Below are 12,232 nucleotides of genomic sequence, written 5' to 3' on the forward strand. Positions count from 1 at the left end.
TTCAGGGAGCGGAGGGCAGCGAGCCTGCCACTGCTGCGTCCCCCAACCAAGGGCACCTCAGCAGGGGCCGTGTTCGCCCCCGTGGCGCCCCTTCCCCGAGCGGGCCTGTCGCCCCGCGGGGTGGGCCCCCTCACCCGGCGGGCCCCGGCCCAGCGTCGCCGCCAGCCCTCGGCCTCGCACGGGGCGGTGGGAGGCGGCGCCCATCGGTGGAGCGGAGCGGAGCGGGGCGGGGCGGAGCGAGGCGGTGTCCGCCCGGGAGACGCCAGAGCCGGACCGGAGCCGCCGCGGGGAGGGAGTCGAGCGAGCGGGGCCGGTGCGGGGGGCACAGCGCCATGGCTGAGAGATACGACGTGGTCGTGGTCGGGGGCGGCATCTCAGGTGGGTCCGGCGGGCCGGGGCGGGGGGGTGGTGTGGTGTGGTGTGGTGTGGTGTGGTGTCAGCCCTTGAGGCGCCGAGCCTGGGTGGCCGGTGGCCGAGCAGGGTGGCGGCACCCGGGGGGAAGCCGGCTTGGACAGCCGCCGGCCCGCCCGGGGCAGGGAGGCGGCGGTACCGGCGTGGCGGACGGAGCATCGCGGCGGCGGCGGTGGTGGTCGCCGCCGCCTTCTCCTCGGCCCGAGCGGGTCTCCGCCGGGAAGCCCGAGGTGCGAGAGCATCCCCGCCGGCTGGGGACGGCTGGCTGAGAGCGGTCCCCGTAATTCGGGCTGAATGCCACATGGCGCAGGCTGTATTTTAGTAGTTTTAATTATTTTCTATTAATTTTTATTTTATTATTTTTATTTTATTAATTTTATTTTATATTTATATTTTATTATTTTGTATTTTATTATTTTTATTTTATTAATCTTTAACATTTATCTGTTTTTTTATGTTGTTGTTTTCATTGCTTTTTTATTATTTTGTCTTCATTTTATTATTTTGTCTTTATTATTTATTTTTCGTTTTATTTTTCTGGTTCTTCCATGGCCCAGCCCCGGCATCCCCCGAACCCCTGTAATTCTCACTGGAGCCCCTGAAAGTTTTGGGCAGGCAAGGCCATACGCGCTCTGAATCCTCTGCACCAAAGTCCAGGGGGTGTTACGTGAGGCCCTTGGCCTCACGTGGCTAATGTAAATCTTGGGGTGCCTTCTGTTCAGAGCAGGTAGGAGCATAAAGGAAAAATGCCTGAAAGCAGCTGGATGGTTTAGTAAGTTTCTGGTTCCTCATTCAGCACAGGTACAGATTTGAGAGCATGAGCGGTCTGGCAGATGTGGACAGCAGGCCTGGAAACCGTCTTGCACTGAGTGGCAATCTGCTGTTTTTAACCTAATCCTGGCTAGAAGCCCTCTGTGCCTGCCCAGGGAGAATCTCTCCCTTCTGCATTTTCTTCTGAGATACACGTGCCAAATAAATTGTGTATGTGCAGTAGATTAGTTTTTCTTCAGTGCCTTTGATGTATCAAACAGTTGCTTTTTGGCCTGTTAGCGTTGGGAGGTATGCAGCGTGATAGCTCCCTTGCTGTATGTTAGTCTGCTCAGGGTGTAATGAGTACGCGTACATCCACAGATCCAAGTAGTGTCTCTTGCCAAATTGTAAACAAGTTACTCAAGATGTGTTGCAAAACATTATTTTATTCATCCTCTTTTTACATGGCTTTTAATTTCCACTATTTATTTATACATAATTCTAGATGTCTGTTTACCCATTATATTAAGGTGCGCAGTATGCAATTTGAATGATGTATAAAATGCAGTGAACAAAAAAGCATTGGCATTATTTCCTAAGGATGATTCTCTGATGACAAACTGCTGAATAATTATCGAAAGCTTCGAGTATGTTTTTCAATTAGCAAAAATTAACCATCGCTTTTCTGTAAAGCACAGTTGATTCTGAGCACAGTGTTGTTATTACTAATTTTTAACTTACACCATGTTTCACAGTGGAAGCTGATTACAGAAAATTAACTGGTGGGTTAACTATCTACTCATGCCTTCTAAATGAAAACATTTCCAGTGGCATGTTTTTGTACAGCAGTAGTGGTACAGGTTCCCTCTGTTGAATGAGTTGGAGTGAAAGAGTTAGTGTAACAGCTTTTAATACCTTGTTTTCATGGTTGCCATGGGAATATTTTCATGGCAGGCCTGCACAGCACACATATGTTTTTCTGAAAGAGCAGTCGGAACAGAGGAGCAGTGCTGTGCCGTATTAAATCATGTGCTTCGCTCTTTGCGACCTGCAGGCAGCAGCAAGTGGCAAGGGGGAGTGTATAGAACCAGTTTTCTGTTTACTTCCTTTTACGCCAAATCTTCACCAAAGCACTCTGGTTTCATGCGGTAGCAGCTTTTCTCCTGGCCTCACACACAGGCTGGAAGAATATACGTGCACAAAAATGACTAATGACTAAGCACCTCTCTTCAGTCCCTTTCCTTCAGCTGCTACGAACCACTCCTGATTCACCTCCGTCTTCTGCCCGCACGCTTCTCTGTAAATCATTGACCTTGCAGCCAGGTGATGAAACTATGGTTTTATATCTCCTTGCTCTGATTGAAAACCCCTGCTGATGTGCCAAACTGCTGCAGAGATCTCTTCTCCTGTACACTGGAGAATGAAGTATATGATTTTTAAAATGGGTCACTCCTTGGAAACCAGGTTTGTTGCTCTGGATTTGATGTGCTTTCCTTCAGAAAGTCACTGTTTTTGAGGCGCAGTGGACTGAGACTGTTCTGTTACTGCCTTTAGGTGAGGAAGGCATCAGTCAGGGCACAGCTGTAAAACAGCAGAAAGCTCTCATAACCTTCAAATGTGCTTGAGTTAGCCGCTACAGCCCTAAGCAAAGCAGGTAATCGCAGAAGAAACAGAGAGTTGCTGGGCTGACGTGAGGATGTGAACAAACATGTTGCAGAGAGCACTGCAAACTGTTCATTTGCAGTGCTCTGACCCTCTTTGGCAGCAGTTCTGCCCATTTTTTAATCCAGATTTAATTAGTAGGGTCTAAAATTTGAAGAGTGACAAACTGATGACGGAATAGCAATGCAGAGGCCTTCACAACACCATTCTCTGAAGGGGCTGATGTTTTATCTGATGGGGCTGATGTTTATCCTTTTCCGAATCATTTTCAGTGTCCTTTATTGCAGGTTTGTTGAAAAGCAAAAAATAAAACTAAAGAACAAGCTAATTTAAGTGTTATGTAATGAAAATCTACTCAAAATTAGTCTTCATTAATTTATTTCAAGTCTAAGAAAATGGTCTGTGGCTTCTCTGAAGAGTTCTGATTATTGAGAATGCAGTTGTTGACAGTTCCTCCTTTGAGGAACAGGAGGGTTTACTAAGGAGTAGGTTCTGTTGTATGGGTAAAACGTCTGCTGAAGTCCTTGAAATCTTTGTGAATGGTGTAGATTATAAAGAAATATTTTAAAAGAAAATTTCCCAACTTAAAAATGCATGTATGAAAACGCTTAGCCACGCGCTGTATGTAGTATGTCAGGTACTAAAGAATATTTAGATTATAAACATAAATGGTCCTATAGAACTGGAACTTGTGTCGTGACAGGTTCTTCTGTTTGCTGAGAGCTGTCTCTGACTCTGAAGGGCTCCTCAAGCATGAGGATGGAAATGACTATGAGAAAACTATGAGGTTGTGTCATCAAACTTGCTTATCTTTGTAATAGAGGCACCGATGACAGAAATTTTCTTAAATCAAATCTTGGAATCTGTTCAGAGGTTTCGTTTAAAAACTTCCTCCACATGTTTTCAGAAGTGCCTTCCTGTCGCTGCTTTTGGCATGGGGGACCTCTTTCCTTTTTTTGTTTTCAAAGAAGTTACCAGATTTTATCCTAAGTCTTACTTAAGAAAATGCTTCTCTTAAATTTCTAGTGCATGGATTTTACAATCGAAGTGAGGTTAATGGATTACTTTTTTTTCCCTGAAAGGTGAAGCCCTTTCTTAATTATGGTGAATGTTATTTGAAGTATGCTTAGTGTTTTCCTGTTCACAAGCATGTTCATGTAAGTTTAGAACTGAAACCTACTGTAAGATAAAATATTTCTATTGAAACACTAGGTTTTTAAAATATTTAGATACCTATTCTTGCGTTATTGAGATACCACTGTGCTCCGTACTCTTCTTCTTAAGCCTTGCTTTGCATTTGTATGATGATCTAATACACTGTATAATTACAGTAGCTCTCGCTGCCATCTGTTGAGCCAGTTTCAAATTACTAAAAAACAAAACAAAACAAAAAGATATCAGGTGTTTTGGGGGCTATTGCCTGAAGATGTTCAATCTGTTTTAAAATAGACTGAAGCAGAGGACAAAATTGTTTTTCAAAACAAAACTGGGACATGTTGTAAGAAAAGTGTACATGAGATGCATAACCTCCAGTAGTTACTTATTTCTTTTTGCTCTCTGGTAGTAATTTACAGTGCCATAATACTCCTCTTTTGAAAAGATAGTTTGCCAAGCAAGACAGTATTTTTGGAGAACATTACTAGTCTAGCTGTCCTATACTAGATGCCCATTTGGAAGGGAAAAACCCCAGACCAAAACAAAACACAGACATGGATGAAGTAGCTGTGCATGTTGAAACGGAATGGATCCATCTGTGGGAGGACTGTGACCCTCTCCGAGGAATACCACCCTCTTGGGGATGCACTCGGCAAAGGGAATCCGGGACATTTCCCACTCAGGAGACGTGATGAAGCTCTTCGTTCATATTTTCAGTCATCTGTTTCTGTATCTGCCGTCAGGGTGTTCTTTCTTTTGTATTCAACTACACTCATGGCTACTGCAAAGGAGTCTGAGGCAGTTGAGTGGAGCCTGCCATGTGACTTCTAGATTCTTCACAAAAAAATCTTGGCAATACACAGTAAACAGGACAGAAGGCAGCTGCATAATGTTGTGAAATAGTTTGGTAGCCTAGGCAGCAGGGACAGCACTTGTAATTCACTGCCTGATACCTCCTAATTGCTCTGAAAGTTGATTTGATAAGAAGCTTTCCAGTCTACCTGCAGGAGCCATCTCATCTCCCAAGGCTCAGAGTGATGCATCATTAAGGAAAGCTTTTCCATTAGCTTATTTAGCCTTTACGAAAGGGTGGTATTAGGGAAAGTTCATTCAGTCTGTTCAGCAAAATGTGAAAACCACCCTGGAAGGGACAAAAAAGGTAAGTTAGGATGGAAAAACTGTGGGCAAGGGATTCCTGGGTAGCTATTGTGGAAATAACTGGTGGAGAATCCAAGTTTGCGTGTCGCAGTTGAAGTTAGGGTCACAAACTGCAAAGTCCACAGGACTTTCTTATCGGTACTGCTGAGTTGCACATTTTTTTGACAAACAAGATCAGACACAGGAGAGGCTGAAAGTTCTTTCTTACAAAGTTCAGCGCATTTTTAATTTGGACAACCACCTGCAGTGGTGCTTTCAGTTCGTTGTATTTGTCAGAGTCTAGTCTAGCACTCACCTAGAACCTAGCCACACTGCAGGTGGTGGTAGGTATTCATCTGCATTAGTGTATTGGTTTGGATCAAGTATGTACCTTGAGCAAATCTCCTGATTCACCCTACTCACTGCTCTATGGTGTGCACCACAGAGCAGGGTCAGAGCATGTGCATTGGATTCCTTTTTTCATGAGACCAAATGGGAAGACGTGCTCTAGGAGCTCACCTTTTGAGCTCCAACCCCTGATGGAATGTTCAGCCTGTAGGACCATACAAGAGCTAGTCTGAAATAAAGGCCCTTTCATGCATATAGTACGGATACCAGATATTCAGATACAACTGTTTTACTCTGCAGATCTTCTGCTGTTCTGCACTATTTGCTAACATAGACACTGCAAAGTTGCTGTCTTGGGATACTTTAGTTTTGCAGATCAAAGGTAGTAACATGGGAGGAGTAAGCATTTCCATTTTGTGCTCTTCCTCCATGAAGACACACTTAAAAATTAGTTACATGGTCATCCTGACCACAGATGTGCACCCGCATCCTCTGTCCCCATCCTCTGTGTCTTCTCCTTGCCTACTTTTTTTTTTTTTTCTTTAATTTTCGTGTAGCATCAAGAGATTGCCGAAAGATCACGTTCTGTCTCCTTGTGAATTTTGATTTGCTCATTTTACTCCTTGGCACCATCAAGAACAGGAGTAATTTTAAAGACACACAATTCAGCATGCTTTCCTCCCCTCTAGCGAGTGACCATAGTGTCAGTCTCCACCAAATAGTGAGATGTCTGTTGCCACAGTGATACGCGTCTGGGTCAAACACTGGTGCCTGCAGTCCCAGAGACTGTGAGGAGCAGCCCACTGCTCTGGCTCCATCCTGGGAGTGCTCAGGCTGTCTGACGTGGTCTCAGGAGTACGCGAGGACTTAAGGACAACTGGTGAGTGGAGGTATCAACAGGTGAACTGTGGCAAAAAGCTAGCGTAGGCATGTTTGTACTACCTAAGTTGGCAGCCTGAGCAACGCGGGCTTACGCAGCCCTGATAGCCCCAGAGGTAACTTCTAGTGCTGCTTGTAGTATCAGAAACCAGCAGAGAATTTGCTCTATATTTACATATCTTACACAGCAGCTAATGACAATGAATTAGGTCTTACGCATAATTTAGTCAACTGAGAAGGCTTTTCTTCTTCAGAAGTTACTATTCTGTATGTAAACAATCTGGCTGATTTTGGCACGTTTCCCACTGGCATAGTTTCCTTCTCTATAGCACAACTGACAGCTGTAGTTAAGTAGTTCTGTTACTTAAAGATAAAAAGCCATATTGTCTCACTGCCCTTTCCCAGAACAGGAGTCGCTTGCCTTTGTGTTTTGTCTCAGTTCTGTAGCAGCTATTTCACAGTGCACTGATGAAGTTTAGCATGGTTATAAAAGTTTGCTGAGCACTGCCATAGTGGATTGAAGGCCTTCCTTTGGTTTTTCTTTACAGAGAACGTGTCTTGATGCGCTCACAAAGCTCTCGGTTATGTTTCTGAAATCGTTCAGCATTTATAGAATCATAGAATAGTTTGGGTTGGAAGGGACCTACAAAGATCATTTAGTCCAACCTCCCCCTGCAAAGAGCAGGGACATCTTCTACTAGATCAGGTTGCTCAGAGTCCTGTCCAACCTGACATTGAGTGTTTCCAGGGATGGGGCATCTACCATGGCTCTGGGCAACTCGTTCCAGTATTTCATCACCATCATTGTAAAAAATTGCTTCTTTATATCTAGTCTACCCTCTTTTAGTTTAAAGCCATTAGCCCTTGTCCTATTGCAACAGGCCCTGCTAAAAAGTTTGTACCCATCTTTCCTGTAGGCCCCCCTTAAGTATTGAAAAGCCACAATAAGGTCTCCCTGGAGCCTTCTCTTCTCCAGGCTGACCAACCCCAAGCCTCTCAGCCTGTCTTCACAGGAGAGGGATTCCCTCCCTCTGATCACTTTTGTGGCCTTCCTCTGGACTTGCTCCAACGGGTCTGTGTCTTTCCTGTACTGAGGACTCTGTAGCTTCAGCTGGGCTTCAATTTCTTGAGGGAATTCCACTCATGTCATTATAGTTTCGATCATTTAATTTTTATATAGCCATTTTTGAACTTAACATGATTTTCCTTCTGGGCTGATAACCTATTTCATGCTTATAAATGTATGTCAGATGTTAAGGTTCTTGCTGCCTTGTGAGATGGTTTGTCAAAATGTGATTTTTAATCTAATTGACTAGCTTTATTTTGTTACAGACTGATTTGTGTCTAAGGTTTATAATTTTGTAATGTTGTGTGATCCTTGTTTGAAGTTTTTTCTCCTGATTTCAGTGGTCAATGAGAGTGCACCATAGCACGTTGGTATTTAAACCATGGATGTCCAGTATTTTTTTAGATAACCCACCCATAGACTTGTATTTTGCACAACCTTTTCCATCCTGTCAGTTTTCTGTTCAAACAGCTTGCTTAAATGTAATGTGAGCGTGAAGTCCCTTAGAAACTTTATTTGTTCCACAATGCATTATTATGACAAGTATTTGGGGCTGGAGTGCTGTAAGGGAACAGAAAGAGGGAATGGGCATCAGTCTCTCAGTTGTGGAGACCCTGAGTTCTGGATAAGTTAGCAAAAGAGGAGATGCTGGAAAGTGCCTGTCAAGCCAAAGAGGAGTTGCCTTGACTTACTCAAGAAACTGATAATATTATTTATGGGAAGAGCAGTCTTCCAAGGGAGAGAGAGAGAGTGAAATATTTTCAGGGGCAAAGCTGTCCAAGGGAATTCAACCCATATTTTTCTTCTTGTCCATCTCTTCTTCTGTCCCCCGTCCTTCTTTGTAATTCTCCCACTTCCAGACAGATGTTCCCACCTCCCTAGCAAATACGTGGGGCTGCTCTACCCATGCTGCCCACAGCCCCACAGGACTCTGCTGCCTGGACTTAGTGTTAGGAGGGATGGGCTCTTGATGGCATCAGGAGCATTAGCAGCTATGGATGGAGTGCAGGGAACTGCTTAGGGAATGATGGGCATCAGGGTTTTTTGTAGGGGCTCTGTGTGTGTGTAGAATAAGGGAGGGCAAGGGACAGGATGGGGGAACGCAGAAGTGGAGACCATCCCCAGAATAAAGGGTGGTCCAGTCTAGAAAGTTTGAGACCCTGTGAGCTACTTCTGGTAACTGGTGCTATGGCAAAATACATCATAGTTGCGCTAATTTTTAACACTGGCTTAACACTGAAGAGTCTGGCCGTGGTTCATTCAAGCCTCTGTCATCTTGCAGTTACAAGGATTGGGTTATGGTGGTGACCACTGTTTGGTACTTCATATTTCAGGTGGTTAAAGAGTTCCATGAAGTTTTAATTAATTTGAAACCTGTTCTTACAAATATTACTTTGGACTATACAACTTCTTCATGTTTTTCATTTTCTACCATATAACTCGGCTGGGAGTGAAGGGGATGGGGAAGAAAGATGCCTTTGTAGCCTCCTGCCTCCCAGCCAGCTGGTCTTTATCTTGATGGTATAATTCATATATAAAACATTGAATGCAGTCTCTTTGGTTGACTGCACACGGCAACAGCTGATCAAACAGCTGGTTTGTACTATGTGTCATGATTACCTGGATAGCTTGCATATAAACTCGCATCCTGTTTGCTTGAGTGATAGATCTGTGCTTGAATGCATTAAATATTGGTGCAAGACACCTCTTTTGTTCCCATATGAGTTAAGTTTTTATGAAGCTAACTTGGCCAGGGGATGAATCAGTAAGTTATGCTAAATAGTGAGGACAAATGAGGAAAGGAAAGAGTGTAGATTCTTTTATTTTACACCTTAGATACTTCTCTTTTCCTTTATGTTTCCTTTTTTTTCCCCACATGTATTGTATCAGAATGGTACAAATCTAATGATAGCATTTTTTCTTTCATAACACTGATGTTTTTATGAGCTGTTTGGCTCAAACTTTCTCCTGCTTGCACTTAGATGGAGGGAAGACAGCTACTTGAAAAACTTTTTATTCTGTGGTTCCCTTTTGGGCTCTCTGCATAACACCTATGTACTCAGCCTTTGGTATTTCAGCCTGGTTCATCAAGAAATGAAGCAGCCATCAAGAAACGGTCTTTTTGGGATATCAGCAAAGAGCTGGCTGGCATGTAAAATGATTATACAGGATGCTGGGAAGTGGTGGGGTTCATCTTCATTTTTCAGTTGTTCCAATAGATAAAATGTTCACAAATCCTTGTAAGCTTTACAAGCTAGTAGTACCTAGCCTGTGTGTGCATGTGTGTGTGCACTTACCTACTGCATATGTGTGCTATGATGATGATAAGAATTTCCAGAGAGTCACTGGAACGTGGGTTGGTGGATATTTAAAAGTGACACTGAGATATGCTGAATATAAATCCATAATTATTAGGTACAACTGGGTGAAAATAGTTAGCTGAAGATCAAGGAAAACATGAAATAAAATGGATAGCCCTGGAATGAGGGCACGGTGGCTCTGCTGGGGGCTTTGCTAGCTGTCATGAGAAGTGACCTTCTCTAGATGGATGCCAGTGAGTCACCAGATACTGAGAAACTGGGAAATTACATGGTACTCTTTAATGTCAAAATATGAGAATGATGGTCTGTTTATTTTTTAAGTTCACCTCTTCTATCTGATCGTGCATTTTGAGCATTTACTTTTCTCAGGGGACTAAAAAAAATGAATTCTTTCCTTGAGAACATGCAGAAATTAGCAAAACAAAAAAAGCATTTCTTTTCCGAGGCAACTGCTACGTAATTTTTCAAAACTTTCTAGATGTAGCTTAGTCTTTTTCCCACATTGGTATGTATGGAAGGCAGAACTCTTCTTCAGAGTAAATCTGGCTCGTGTTTCATTTGCTTGTGTATCTCTTTGTATTAGTAATGCCTAAAAGGATGCTTTTAATAAACTACCCATATAATGTCTCAGCCAGTTCATTGTGCTGTGCTTTGTTTGTTCCAATGCCGCAGTATGTTTGTTGTAGTTCTGCATTGTCTTTCAGTTCTCTGTATCTCCCCTGCTTCTTCCCTCGGTCTGTTGTGCTTTGAGGCAGACTCGAGTGTAAACTAGCAGAAAGAGATGACCTAAGCCCTGAGATTGAAAGTGTGAGATAATACTGCAGTACAGATGATGATGATAATAATAATAATGCAATTAACCTTAACTCTTCAGTATATCCTGGGGCTGTAACAAGGGACATGCAGAATGTGTTTGGGTTTGTTTTTTTTTTAACCAGACTGGAGCCTAGAAACAGACTTCTGACTCCTTCTTTTGAAGTGCGAGGTGGGCATTGAATGGATGTACCGTTCCATGTGTAGGACATGACAATTAAATGAACAGAATACTGAATAAATGATTGATACAAGAAATACTCATCCTTTGACATGCTGGAGTGCCCGGTTTTGTCAGTCTGAAGTTTCGTTGGAAAGTTCAAATGTAAAAATGCAATGGAAACTAAAGGGAAGCCCTGGGCAAGGGCAGAACAGCTGTGGCTTCAGCGCTTGAGCCTGGGCACCGCTGCACTGAATGCATTGGGTTTCCATCCAAATGCAACAAGCTCTCTTTACGCCATGCTTGGCAGGGCTTGGGCTTAAGGTACCACTGCTTTGGTCATCTCGTGCATAACTGGCCAGGCTCTGTATCACTTAACCGGGTGCAATGCCTGGGACAAATGTAGACTGAATGTTTATAAATGTTGATTTTTAAGAACTCTGCTTCATAAATACTGCTCCCTGCACACTGGATGAATCATCTAGGAGCACTTCCAGGGAGAAGAGATCACAGAAAGTTGGGACTAGAGTTTATGCTCATGTAAAGTCGCATTAACTCATGGGGATGCCCATACTGACCTCGGTGACAAGATTACAGAACAGCGCTCAGACAGAAAAACTCATTGCCTCGGCTAGACAATGAAGTGCTAACAGAAATAAATTATATTTGCTCATAGAGTGCCGTATCCTAGGCAGAAATGTTATGTCTTTTGTACAAATATTTTAACTAAATGAACATTTTAAGCAGATAAGCAGATTGATAATGTCTTTTTTTGCTCCTTGGGGTTTCTGAAACTGGAGTTTTATTATTTTATTATTTTTTAAGTTCTCTAATGTTGTAAGTGAGTGATATTCATTTTAATGGCATTCATTGCTGCACAGTGATACAGCTTAGGAAGAGAGAGAGTATCTCCCCCCATGGTCAAAATACTTGCATCAAAAAAGAGTTCCTTTGATACCTTTCAGTGTACTGTTCAGCACGTGAAGTTAAGGCATTGAAAATAACCAAGAGTGACAATTTACAGAGACCCAGCTCTAGCATGTTTTTAGGTTCTGAACTAGAATTTTTGTATCTTTCTTCCATGCGATTGAGTGAGATATCTAAAGTGCTTTTGTACAGGTGGCCCAAATTTGCTAAGTTTAAACGTTACCTGCGCCCTGAAAGCATATGGGTGTAGGTGAGGGGCTAAGTTAATAAAAGGTGTTGTCGGGTTGCAGTATCTTGTTGTGCTTGTGGCTCTTTGCATATTGTCACCTAGACAGCTCTTGGAACGATGTGGACGCTGCATACCTTGCCTTGCAGAGGACTAAGAAAGTGATGAAGCGGGAAAACTGACTTGTTCATGCGCACCATTTTTGACAGCGAATGTGCCAGCTTGATGTGAACTGAGTTCAGGCAGCGTGATCTCTCTCTGTTGTAGAGCTCCCGTTATGATTCTAAGCATGTCCCTTGAATATGTAAGGGGATAGTATTCTTCACAAGAGCAAAGTAGTCCTTTGACCTTTCTGTAATGTGAAGAAAGTTACAAAA

General features: G+C 43.2%; 1 protein-coding gene across 1 annotated transcript in view; it reads left to right on the plus strand.

Moving 5' to 3' along the window:
- Positions 1-332: 332 nt before the first annotated feature.
- MAOB (monoamine oxidase B) overlaps positions 333-12,232 on the plus strand; it is a gene marked incomplete at its 5' end in the record, with an annotated part of 59,699 nt that continues 47,799 nt past the window's right edge. The window contains one exon of the mRNA XM_082491534.1: positions 333-378. Coding sequence (XP_082347660.1) covers positions 333-378 — 46 coding nt within the window. The remainder of the gene's footprint in view (positions 379-12,232) is intronic.

This window comes from Vanellus vanellus (assembly GCF_965231255.1).
Source record: "Vanellus vanellus genome assembly, chromosome: 1".
NCBI lineage: Eukaryota > Metazoa > Chordata > Aves > Charadriiformes > Charadriidae > Vanellus > Vanellus vanellus.